This window comes from Entelurus aequoreus, linkage group LG11 (assembly GCF_033978785.1).
Source record: "Entelurus aequoreus isolate RoL-2023_Sb linkage group LG11, RoL_Eaeq_v1.1, whole genome shotgun sequence".
Lineage (NCBI taxonomy): Eukaryota > Metazoa > Chordata > Actinopteri > Syngnathiformes > Syngnathidae > Entelurus > Entelurus aequoreus.
This window is the reverse complement of record NC_084741.1, coordinates 32,161,326-32,175,293: the sequence shown is the minus strand read 5'-3', so window position 1 is coordinate 32,175,293 and position 13,968 is coordinate 32,161,326. Positions and strand designations below refer to the sequence as shown.

Genomic DNA, 13,968 nt, shown 5'->3' with positions numbered 1-13,968 from the left:
GACATGTTGGTACACTTTGACAGCCATTTTTGGCCCAGGATGGCGAGAACCACAAGAAAAGACGCTTGGTTCCCACCCCTTTTCTTTGCGAGAATTATGAGTTATTCTTCATACAAACGGAAATATAACAAGATTCCATAAGTTGCCATCCTAATGACAGCAGACATTGTACAGTAAGTGATGTTTTATTATGTTTATTGACTCTCATGAAGTCTGCAGTGAGTAATAATCAGTGATGTTAAAAAAAAAAAAAGCGAACGTCATGATGCTTTTTTTTAAATTAATGTGTGGCGAATACTTAAAATCATCAAAATACATACATTTTAAATGTTATTATTAATGTTCCCATTACTACATTACATATATACCTACATCATGTATATAAAACCTTAATGGAGGTGTTTGGATGTTTTTTAAGGGCTTTTATAGGCAGAATAGAGCTCCCTTCACTGTAAGTGGACATGTATTTACTATTTAAAGGCATACAAAAAGAACGACATACTGTATGTGTTCTTGTCTTACATAAGGATTGGGAATGACAGACAAAATAAAATAAAAAAAAAGTGCAGTTCCTCTTTAGGTTGAGGCACCACTGTAATATTAAAAATCGTTTTTAAATGACTAGTAACAATATATTTTTCGTTTTATATATGTTACCAAAATCGTGTTGAATTGAGAATCGATTCTGAATGGAATTGTCACCCCAAGAATCCAATAAAAGTGTTTAATGGCCTTGTGGTTAGTGTCCGCCCTGAGATCGGTAGGTCGTGAGTTCAAACCCCGGCCGAGTAATACCAAAGACTATAAAAATGGGACCCATTACCTCCCTGCTTGGCACTCAGCATCAAGGGTTGGAATTGGGGGTTAAATCACCAAAAATGATTCCCGGGCACGGCCACCGTTGCTGCTCACTGCTCCCCTCACCTCTCAGGGGGTGATCAAGGGGATGGGTCAAATGCAGAGGACAAATTTCACCACACCTAGTGTGTGTGTGTGACTATCATTGGGATTTTAATTTTAACTTTAAGAAGTCTGTGACATGCACAGTAGTGGTACACAAAAAAATCGATACACATCCGAATCGCTATTTTTATTCATCCCGATTCTAAATTGATTCATAATTTCAAAAAGCGATTAAAAAATTGTTTAAAAAAAAAGTAGTATACTTTCATAAGAAACAATTTTTCAAAATGTTTTTAGTCAATGCAACCACAAGGAGCTTTACTATTGTGTAACCTATTTGGAAAAAGTTTCATTGTGATTATACCAAATACATTGCAAAAATTGGTTTAAAAGTAAGAATCGTGTTGGATTGAGAACAAATTCTAAACAGACTGTTTAGTGCCCAAAGATTCACACCCCTACTGTACATTATTATTATTGTCATTATAAGTCTGACGTGCTGTGTGCTTGTGCGGCATGGAAAATGAGCAGGAATGTACAAAAAAACCCAGTTTATTATCTTTTAAAATGTTTGTACACTCGGTATGACAATGTGCTTATGCAATACTTACAGTTGAGTAGGGTGAAAATTACTTTGTACATAGAAACATAATAACCCGAAACGATGAAATTTCCCCCCAATGTGCTGACATAAGCCAGTGAGGGGGTTTAGATGTGAGGGTCCAGCTGGTCATCCTCCTGCATACTCATTTGGAAATAATAATCATAACAACATATTTACACTGTAGAACCATGAAATGATAGTCATGTTACCAAGTTTTTATGTCCATTTAAATGCTCCCAGAACTATTTCATATAATGCAATATAGGCTGTCGTGATTTGTGAGAACTGACAGGAAAAAAGAAAGAAATAAAAAGGCTGTTTTGTGTGTAACTGTTGTGAACAACAACAATAATATTAATAATAGGCATTAAAAAACAAAGATAAGTTAAAATCACAATGCTACACTCTTCTTCAGCGTGAGTCCAGTTAGAAGAAGAAAGAGGGCGTGGCACGTCCAACATGGCGTTCCCAGTGGAAGAGATAAAAGGTGTTGATTGTGGCCAGAGTCAAAGCTGGGAAGACTTCTTGGAGTCTTCAGCTCGGACCTCCGCTGATAAAAGCAGTCAAGTTCTGCTTTTTGATCCGTCGTCAACAGTGGAAAGCATCAACATTTTCTTCATGGAGTTTAAAAGTCAGGATAAAAGTCATCAGTCAGTGGGAATTCTCTTGGCTCCTCCCCTCCATCAATCATAAATAAAGCATGAGAAAATGCAAGCGCATGCTGTCAGTACACGTCTGTGTCCTCCTTGGGCTTGTACACGGCGCCGAACCTCTGCATGTACTTCTTGATGTACTCCTTGGTCTTGTGCTTGACGTTCTCGTTGCACTCAAGGTCTTCGGGGTTCTTGCAGGCCTTCAGCTCCTTGTTCATGACTCCGTGAGTTAGCTGGAGACACAGAAGGAAAAAAAAAGGTCAGCAGACAGCAGACAGCGTTAATTACACACGCGGTGACTTTTGGGCTTCATCCTTCAAGTCCGGCTGCTCTTTTTCCCCCCCTCAAGAATCTTGGTGTGCACGAACCGCATCCCGCAGGCACACAAACTAAACAATGCTGCGGCACTGAATAAGGAAGGACAAGAGGTAGAAACGCGTGCATTTAGACGACTGCAACCTATCCCGCCGAGCATCTACAAATTGTTTAAAGCAGTGTTTTTAAATGAGACAAATGTCATGGCTCACCAGCAAACAAACATGATGCGTAAATGACAGCAGGACAGTCTTCTGCCACCTGGTGGAAGAACATGTAATTGTTCTGCTTGTCACTATTCATCGCAAGCATAGCTAGATTACCAAAAATGTATTAATCATAATTTTTTGACTCATCCATTCATTTTCTGTACCGCTTATGCGCATCAGGGTCAAAGGTCAGCTGACTTAGGATGAGAGGCAGGTGCACACTGGACTGCTTGTCTGCCAAATAGCCAATCAAAGAGCACAAATAGACAAAAGGGTTGCGCATTTTATATGCTATAAATTATATACATTTATCCGATGATAGAGCCTTTAATAAGTTAAAGTTAAAATACCAATGATTTTCTCACACACACACTAGGTGTGGCGAAATTATTCTCTGCATTTGACCCATCACCCTTTATCACCCCCTGGGAGGTGAGGGAAGCAGTGAGCAGCAGCGGTGGCCGCGCCTGGGAATCATTTTTGGTGATTTAACCCCCAATTCCAACCCTTGATGTGTCCCATTTTTATAGTCTTTGGTATGACTCGGCCGGGATTTGAACTCACGACCTACCAATCTCAGGGCGAACACTCGATATATCCAGCCATCCATTTTCTACCGCTTGTTCCTTTCGGGTATTACTCAAATATCACAGATATAACTCACAACCTACCAATCTCAGGGAGGACACTCTAACCCAGTGGTTCTTAACCTTGTTGGAGGTACCGAACCCCACCAGTTTCATATGCGCATTCACCGAACCCTTCATTAGTGAACAATAAAATGCTTTTTTCTTAATTTTATCTTAATTTATAAATAAATTCTGTTATTATATTAAAGAAATACTCATAAAGATATATGTTACAAACAAAGTTACAGGAATGTACACATGACCCCATGTTTGCATCTTATTGTGTAACATGTAAATGTTTTAGTGGGAACTAAATGCGATATCTGAAAGGGGTACAAATTATTTCCAAAGCAGGAACCCCACCCAGACATACAATACTAGTACACAGCTCATGAAAAACAATATTTTTTGTTATTGTCATTGTAATTGTAATTGGGCCAAAATACTTACATTAGAAAATAATCTCATGGAAATGACTGCTGTCATTCGATTATAATAATAAAACATTTAACTTGTTATTTAGTCAGGTTTGGGACCGGTGTGCTGCTGGTGTGGCCACAGTGCATGTGCAGATCTAACGTCGTTCACATGTGAGTTTTTGCGTTTGCTCACGCATATAGAAAATTAGAGGGAACATTGTTTGGGGTATCCATAATATGCCGATAGGGAGAAGTTTTTGTTTACACGATGAGTCGGGTGTGTCTTGACATCCGCGGCGGAAGCTACGCCGAACCCCAGAGGCCGACTCACCGAACCCCTAGGGTTCGATCGAACCCAGGTTAAGAACCACTGCTCTAACCACTAGGCCACTGATGATACTATCGTTATATCGTAATAATACATGTGGACACATTCTGAAACGCAAATTTGACAGCGACAAGCAAACGAATGCAGCATTCTTGCTCGCGGCTAACATCCCTCCACAGTGCAAAGCTGCTTCTAGGTCAGTAATCCTTGTCTCCATGGCGGCAAATAAACTTTGTTTCTTATAAATATCATCCTTGAAGGACAGGGAATAGCTGAACATGCTACACTACACACCACATGAGGATATGCTAACAGCAAGAGCGCTTAAAATGTAACCAAATGTGGGTGGATCAATACAAATATCGACAGTAATGATACCAAGTAGTATAGTATCAGGTAAGTACCATGATGGTTAGATTGATTTTTGTTTTACTATCCAAAAAATCTACCGTATCTATCGGAGTATAAGTCGCACCTGCCGAAAATGCATAATAAAGAAGGAAAAAAACATATATAAGTCGCACTGGAGTATAAGTCGCATTTTTTGGGGAAATTTATTTGATAAAACCCAACACCTAGAATAGACATTTGAAAGGCAATTTAAAATAAATAAAGATTAGTGAACAACAGGCTGAATAAGTGTACGTTATATGAGGCATAAATAACCAACTGAGAACGTGCCTGGTATGTTAACGTAACATATTATGGTAAGAGTCATTCAAATAACTATAACTTATAGAACATGCTATACGTTTACCAAACAATCTGTCACTCCTAATTGCTAAATCCCATGAAATCTTATACGTCTAGTCTCTTACGTGAATGAGCTAAATAATATGATTTGATATTTTATGGTAATGTGTTAATAATTTCACACAAGTCGCTCCTGAGTATAAGTCGCACCCCCGGCCAAACTATGAAAAAAACTGCGACTTAATAGTCCGAAAAATACGGTAAATTGAGGACTTTAAGATCAAAAACCAAATGATTTAAATCAGAGCCAATAGTTTGTCATAATTTAAATATTTAATTGATATTGTTACATCCCAATTTTGTTTTTGTCTGATGATAATTGAAAAATGTTTTTAAATATTCAATGATGTTGAAAATTTTAAGTATCAGTACTGGTATAACTAATACTGCTCCTGTAACTACTTGGTATTGGATCGATACCCAATCTTGTATAGCCCAAAACTAATGTAAAGTATCCAAAGAGAATAATAAGTGCTTATTAAATATTAACAGAAGTGTAGTTAGAAACATGTTTCAACAGAAAGTAACCAGATATTAACAGTAAATTAGCAAATAGATAAACAATAGCTTTAAGAAAATAATACAACCTGAAATTATGCAACATGTTACTGCATATGTCAGCAGCCAAATTCGGAGTCTTTGTAACCCATCTATCCATCCATTTTCTACCGCTTGTCCCTTTTGGGGTCACAGGGGGTGCTGGAGCCTATCTCAGCTGCATTTGGGCGGAAGGTGGGGTACACCCTGGACAAGTCGCCACCTCATCACAGGGCCAACACAGATAGACAGACAACATTCACACTCACATTCACACACTAGGGACCATTTAGTGTTGCCAATCAACCTATCCCCATTTTGAAATATTGAAATTATCATTAATATACCAAACAATATATTGTGATACATATCGCTATCACAGGAGGCTGCAATATTGATTTTAGGCCGTATCGCCCATCCCTGTTAGATAACCATTCACACCCACATTCACACTTATGAACAATTTAGTGACCCGTTAAGTAAAAATTCTATTTCTCATAATACTCTAATGTGCCACGGCACAGTGGTTGGGGAAATAGTGTTTTAAGATACTGTACGGATACGGTACTGCACAAAGTCCTAGGCCATATGACGTTTAATGACCTCATCTAAGAAGGGATTAGTATCGTTTACATTTTAACCCATACAAGTGCCAAATCGGTACGGGTGCTAAAAAGGTGCCTGAACTTAAAACATGGCAAACAAGTTTTGTAAAAAAACACAAAAAACAAATTATTCTGATGGAATTGTTTAACAACCGAGTTGAACAGACTAATAATTGAAATACTTTAATGATATTAATCCATCCATTTTTTACCGCTTGTCCCTTACATGGTGGCGGGGGGTGCTGGAGCATATTTCAGCTGCATTTGGGCAGAAGGCGGGGTACACCCTGGACAAGTAATGTTATACATTTAAAAAGTAATTTGTTCCAAAATCTACAACAAATTGTTATAATTGTAGCAGTGATACAAAACGTGCAAAAAACAACTTATTTGAGTTGTAATATTTGATGCTCATAATTGAATGCAACCTGGCTCGTCCTAACCGTCATTGGTGCATAATGAGGAAGTGCTGTGGCGTTGTTGTGGCTAGGCTAGCCTAGGGCTGCAGCGCTAACAGCGTTTGGGGGCTGCGGTTGGCGTGTTGAGTGTAAAATAAAGTTTTAAAAAAGCGTAAGAGTCTGTCGGTATGCTACAGTACTTACTTGTACAACATCACAGCCAGGCAAGTGTAGCTCTGAAGGCAATCATTGAGCACGGAAATGAGACAATAGTAGTCAGACCGATGCCATCTTTACATATAAATATCAAATATTTTAGTAGAGGACTGAATTGTAATTGTCTTGTTTGTTGTTCCTGCCTTTTTATCCAGATCCTCTCCAACATTGTTTGATTCTTCCCTAGTCCATGTGCCAAACCTCTATAAAGTTTGGTGGAAATCTGTTTATTTTTAATGTAATCCTGATAATTGTAGGTGCTCATATTTACAGTTTTACTGTGTCAGGAAAGCTGTGAAACAATAAAAAAGTGGTGGCCTGAGACCTTTTGTCTTATCATAAACGCTGTTGTACAAAAGTATTCCCTTAGTGTATGGTTTAATATTTTGTCTAAGGGTTTGTCTCTCTAGCAATTGTATTTACAACAACTGTCACAATATTTGGTGCAACAACATTTTGGGGGGCTCATTGTAACAAAAAAAACAGAATCGGATGATATCAGCATGATATTGCATGTAAACTCTCCGATATAAGCTCCGATACAGGCAGTCCTGCTGAGTGTTTACTTGTGCAAAGTTGGACAGCCAGTTAACATCTAAATGTCCTCCAATAATCACTCAAGGATGGTCTTTTCATCTAGTTCAGTCAAGTTAAGCTAAGCACACAAGTTAGATGTTTGTAATATGGCCCCATTTATACTGCACACTGAATCAGATTTTTACCCTTAAGTGACACAGATCAGATTTTTTGCCAGTCTAAACGCTCCAAAGTGCTTCAAATCTGATATTTTCGCATCAGATTCAGGCCACATCAGGAAGTAGTCCAAATCTTCTTGGAATCTGATATTTTCAAATGTGACTTCAGTCTAAACGCAATGCAACTTTTTCATCAGCTTTGGGTGAGCTACGTGTACGCATCATTCAACACACTGTGTCATGACCTTAACTTCATTAATTATTGTGACAACTACATGTTGCCAAAACAAATCAACACTCCACTTCAAAAGCATAAACCTGTCATAAGATTAGTGTTTTTCATACCCACCATTGTTCTTAGTAATGTCACTTGCTTAAGCCCCTTCCAACATTCCACATAAGGCTGGGCGATGGAACAATATCAATAGACACGCAGTCTATTTCAATACAAAAAAGTGTCAGATAAAATGCTTTTTTTTTTTAATATTCTTCGTCTGAAAAAGTTTCGAAGCAAGGTTGGTTGCATGAGGCACTCGCTCTCTGGTAACCGCGCAATGCAGGAAGTGATTATTGATCAGTGTGAGTGACATGCTAACAGCCAATTAGGTAACAGCATTAACTATTAAGTTTGGATGCGCCATCTTGTTGTCTCACGGTTGATTCTTTGCAAGGAGTGAGAAGAGAAAGTAAAAATGAGTGCTGCACGAAGCAAAAAAATTGGTCGCTAAAACAGGAAAAGTCACTTCGACAGAGTGGCCGCCCCACCCCAAAAAAAGGACCGTAGTCAGATTACGGTGGTCTGTAAAGCCTTTCAGCTTGATAACTAAGGGGAATATAATCAGAGGAAGGTTACATTTCAAATAAAAATTTTACATTTAATAAATTTTTCTCCAAGTGTTTATTTTTGATAGGTCATAAAAATTATCAATAACTATCAATGTCGAACGGTATACAAAGCTTATATCGTCATACAGTTTTCACCCATATGGCCCAGCCCTAAGTCCCCACTACAAAATACAAGTATGTACTATGATTCTTGCTGATATTGTACCGGATTAATATCGGTATCGGCAATAGTCAAGGCTTCAATATCGGTATTGGAAGTAACAAAGTTGTACCGGAAAGTTCACCCAATTGATTTTAAATATCCGTTTGTCACCTTGACTTGTGATGCTAAATGATAATAATCAAGTGAAGGGGCAATTGTTTAATATGATTAATCTACAGTTACATGGGTATATTACATACGTTTGGCAGTAGCGGGCGTAAACAAGATTTAAAAAAGAGCTTGATACCCCTGATTTAAATGCCCCATCTGTATACAAATAATCAGTCTTTTTCATTATGTCTGAGGACGAAGTTAACTTTTCTCCGCTAAATATGTCATGACTTTTGCAGCATGCCATGCACACGCATGTGTTCAGAGCAAATCATTTTAACAACATGCGTTGTTGGCTAAAGACATTAACTTGTCACATATCACTTTGGCCTACATTCCTGCCTATTCAGGATTTTGTACATTCCAATGGCGCAATTTGTTGTTTGTCTAACACAATAGAGGTGAGTCAGTAGGACTGAAGGGGGCATCAAGGAGCAAGATATGCAATAAAAAGACATTCCTTACTGCTCTTCACCATTTTCAATTATTCGGAGTGTGTTGTTTCTACATGCAAATGCTTACTATTACGTTTGTAGGGCTTTTAGGCAGTGAAGACAATGTTGTTGTGGAATATTACCTTTCTTGCAAGGTGCTTGAAGTCTTCTGTGTTGCAGATGCGGCCAAGTTTACAGTCCGGCTTGCGGTAGGGATTCAAACATTGCACTATAAACTGGGACATCTGTGCAACACAAATATGTTAGAATGTCAGTTTCAACATGGATGCAGAAGAACTTTCATGGCAGGAGGCATGCTCACATCTTTGCGGAATGTCTCTTTACTCTTTTTAGCCAATTCACTGGAAGTATCTGCTTCAGCTGTTTTGGTTGAGAACTGCAAAAAAAACCCACAATAATAGATTTTTAACACATTGTTATTCCATCAAAGTTGGTCAAAAACCTAAAAACAAGTACTAAAAACAAAAACTTTCCAAAACAAGTAATTGAATGGTGGTACGTCACTGATTCATGAGATTAAAGTAACTCACAATAAATTGAGGCAAACACTTTGCTATTGGACATAATGATCACTTTACATGTTTCTTCTATATCAATGACGTAGTATTGCTTGTACTTACAGCTGAAAAAATACCAGTTTTTACCTCAATGTGATGTTCGTGAATGAGTCGAGTCTTTTAAACATCTTTTTTAGGTGAACAATGACTGCCAATTCCCAGATTATTGTATTCATATAAGATGAGAAATAGTTCTCATCGTTCACTTTAAGCATTTGTACGTACGTGTGCACAACACAGAAAACATTTAGTATAGCTGTATGTAGAATTAAAAGTATGGCATGGATTAAGTAAATAATTCTAACAATGTACTGAATAGGTCAGTTCAAGACATAAGCATATGGTGTTTACAAAGTATAACAAAGTGCCTGATGTTATCAGGTCATTGTCAAGGAACGGGGGTAGGATAAAATAAGCTCTACATTTTTGGCATATTTACCTAATTAAAGGCAAATTGTGATTATTTTATTGTGCTTGTAAATTTCTAATATTATCCTTAGAAAATTGATTCATTACCCGTTTCAGGAAACCAACAACATTGCTGTTATTTTTAACACAGATTACCACAGAGAGGGTTAAAAATCAGCACCGCAAAGAGCATCTATATTTACAAATCTTGACAGAGCACAACAAGGTCAGAGCGGACATCAAGCAGCACCTGCCCGCTAGCTCCTTGACACAAAGCACGGATATCCTGCCAGGATGTCACGACATGAGAAGACAAGAAGGCAACAGCTGAGTGCACAAGAGTGTGGTTATTAAAAAAATAACGTGCTTGGACGGTGAAGTATAGGGCTTATAATTGGAAGAGCATGTGTCACAACAATGTGGAAGGAAAGCTGCGTGACCTTGTTGCTCTTCTTTGTGTAAACTTGGATTGCTCTGTCTCACTTTTATTCCCTGGTTTGGTGAAGGTTTACAAAGTGCAGCCTGTGTTACATTGTAGTAATAAAATAAGCAGCAACAATTGAAAACATGTAGCAAAACCACATAATGTGACAATAAAAAGATGTTGATACTAATACATTTGTCTTTAAATACATTTATGTTTAGTTAGCCCTTTAAAAAAAATTCTCGCATCATAGCCAATTGTGCAAATCATATGACGGCGTCGTATTGACTCTGCCTCAGCCACACCCCAAATAGATTGCCAATCTATGGGAAGCACTGCACGAGAATTATAAACATAGAAGTCACCATTGATCACAAACCTATCACAACTAGTGGAACTCTACCTTTGTTCTACATTTAATCTCTGAATCCACAATGGTATTGATTGAAACTTTTATTAGTAGATTGCACAGTACAGTACATATTCCGTACAATTGACCCCTAAATGGTAACACCCGAATACGTTTTTCAACTTGTTTAAGTCGGGGTCCACGTTAATCAATTCTTGGTATTACATTACATTATGTTTTTATGGTTATTTCCAGCATACAATTGGGCATTGTGGCGGAAAGAAGACTTGAAGTTGACATACTTGTGTTGAAGCTCGTGTTTGGTCACTGCTTTATGGTAACGTTGAAGAACAAATAATGTAGTTTTACATAACATTTATTCTTTATTTAAATATTACGCACAACAATAGAAATTATTTTTTTGACTTAACATAAGTTGTAATACAATGACAGTTGGTGTGGAGTCAGTTCACAGCCAACACGCTGAACTGAATCCGCACCAACACCAAAGTGGAAATAGGCTTACGTGATGTCTAGAGACAAAAAGAGACACTGTGAAAGCAAAAAACCTAATAAATGACTGCTAGGTTCTCCAGATGCTTTCCATTTTCCTCAGAAATGAAGAAGGGAAAACAAATGAGGCTGTTGAAAAGAAGATGAGCAGATCATGTATTTATTTTAGAAGCTGCAGGCCAAGGGACAGTCAACCAAGTGGTAGAGATAGTCTTTGAGGTAAAAATATGCGAGGACAAGCTCATTAAAGTGGAGATGGTGTTGTGATGACGTTTGTTCTCCCCCATAAAACACAGCTGAAAGTAATCATGAGTGCACCATCTTAAACAACCTCAAAGAACAAACACTATAATCATGCTTTGCATCCAACCTCAAACTTTCTGGGAATGAAAAGAAAACGTAAGGAGGAAGCAAACACCAGATTTATGGACAACAAGCCAAGTGCACAATTCCCACATTTGTTTTTTTTTAAAGCCTACCTTAGAGGGGTTTTCGTCATAAGTGGGAGTGCCCAGGTCCATCTCGGAATCATGGTCCAGAGTAGTTGTGTCACTACTTCCGTCCCAGTTGGGAGGGTCCCACTGGGTTTGCCTTAAATAAAATGAAAAATAAAGACAACAATGAAGAAACAAAATAATGAGAACTAGAAATACTGCACATAAAGGGTTACTTTTACAACCACATCGCACCTTGTCGAAATATGATAATAGTAGATCTTTCCTTCAGGGTCCCGAGCTACTTTCCAGTTGGGAGGTAGAACGATAGTTTTGGGTTTCGGTGGGGAAGGAGGCGGCAGATCTATCACATTGTTGGGTACGATCATTTCCTGGAGAACATGGGGGGGGGGGGGAGGGGGGAGTGCATCAGTACCTGTAATTACTGTTTGAACATGGAAACTGAATATATACGTAACAACTGTGGTTTCAAGTCTTCTGTGACTGCACGCCGCTCTTAAGAGTTAGTTACAAAGTTAGATGTACACTACGCCCTTGTGACCAAACAAAACAGTGTGTTGATGCTAACCATTTGTTTGTTACAGTCCTTTGGAAAATTATAAGACTTATAAACCACACACATTAGACAAAAAAATCATATTGGTTTAAAGACATTATATTAATAAAAAAGAATAACAATAAAGAGTATATTTCTATTATATTATGTATTTAGTTTCCAACCCAATAATAAACACTCACAAATATAAGACAACCCTGAATATATATTACAAAAGGACAATAGTAATTATGCAGCTAATACTGATGATAATAATAATAATAATAGTATCCATTTTTGAAAATGTTTTCTTCAGACAAAATCCACGACACAAACAGATCAAATTAATCTATTTATAGAATCATTATTTTCCAAAATTAATGACATTTTAAAAAACCCGGCATATTTCTTAAATGCTTAGAGTAGCGTTTGAAATCAAACCATAGATGCATGGCGGAGATATTTATAAAACAATCTTGCCTTCATCCAAACTTGCTTTGAATGATCCATTAAGGATTTGGAACTTTTTGCCTTACTTACGTCAGTGGATAGCTCCACATATGATAAAAGTTTGCCTGAAGAAGTTTGCCTGAAGGGTTTTGCGCAAGTTTGCCATTTTTATTCAGTTTTAGTCCAAAGTTGCAGTCAATAAATTCCTTATTTTTCTCTATCCTCTTGTTGTGGGGAAGACTAGCTCATTCATGCACATGCATCCCTTGCTGTTGCCAATTCTAATAAAAAGCAGCATATAGTTCAAACTCATTTCTGTCTGTAGACTCTATATGAAAGTGCTAAAAACTACAACATGGCTGATGGGGTGGAAAGGCAGTCAAAGTGGAAGCACGTAAATAAGACCGCCCACAGAAGAGGCGGTTAGAGAGCGGCTTGAAGATAGTCTGTAAAACATAATCAATGCAAAATTTTGACAAAAGCATCAGCATTACATATAATTTAAAGCAGGGGTTCTTAACCTTTTTGGCCTCAAGGCCCAACTTTTCCACTACAGAGGGGCCTGGGGCCCACTCAAATATTAGCACTGAATTAGTAATCTTACTCAGGATTTTAATGGTATTAAATAATTATATCTAACCTACTTACAGTTAACAACCTTTTCAAATGATATAAAAAAGCATATGTCAATCACAAAGATTATTATTTATTTAACACATAAACCTTAGGCCAGACTGATTAGAAAAATAAGTACTAACTAAATATTTTGCATAAAAATGGACTGATGAATAACTGACTAAAAATAAATGTATATACATTCATCTTGTTCTAAAATAAACGAACTACATTAATAATGAAGATGCTTCTTGGCTAAACTGTAAATAAAATTTAAGAGCAAATAAAAATACAGCTTTACAACTTTAGTCAAAATTTTGCGTTTAAGAAACTTCTTTATGATTTTAGCTTCAGACTTCTCTTGTTTGTTTGAGATTGTCATTACTGCCACAAATTGTATTAAAACCGAATGCAGCAGAGATAGGCTCCAGCGACACCCCCGCGACCCCGAAAGGGACCTCTAGGGGGCGCTCGTGGCCAAACAATGACAGAGTCGTGTATAAAGATTATTTCAGGCAATCTCCTCAATGATTGGTCAAAAGGCACTCACGTGACTACAGCGCACCATGACTGCTACTAATTTTGAGCTGTCGCTATGTTTGCGGTGCTGCCTCGTTAGTTTTTCGCCATGTAAAAATGCCCTGTTGTGCAGCATTGGGCTGCTCCACCTGTGAGAATTGTGAAAAGCTTTTACATCGCTTTCCCAACAACCCGGAAAGAAGACAAATATGGGAACTGAAGGTTCACGAACAACAATAGAGAACCACCGATTACAGTGTCTTGT

The 13,968-nt window shown here is 37.8% G+C and overlaps 1 protein-coding gene across 5 annotated transcripts in view; it reads right to left on the bottom strand.

Moving 5' to 3' along the window:
* Positions 1-1,439: 1,439 nt before the first annotated feature.
* The window catches only part of setd2 (SET domain containing 2, histone lysine methyltransferase), a 47,063-nt gene continuing 34,534 nt past the window's right edge, over positions 1,440-13,968 (bottom strand). For all 5 annotated transcript variants that reach the window (XM_062062966.1, XM_062062968.1, XM_062062971.1 and 2 more), the window contains 5 exons: positions 11,819-11,955; positions 11,609-11,720; positions 9,180-9,254; positions 9,001-9,102; positions 1,440-2,393 (listed from right to left, as the gene is read on the bottom strand). In XM_062062966.1, the coding sequence (XP_061918950.1) occupies positions 2,232-2,393; positions 9,001-9,102; positions 9,180-9,254; positions 11,609-11,720; positions 11,819-11,955 (588 nt within the window). In that variant the 3' untranslated portion in view covers positions 1,440-2,231. The remainder of the gene's footprint in view (positions 2,394-9,000; positions 9,103-9,179; positions 9,255-11,608; positions 11,721-11,818; positions 11,956-13,968) is intronic.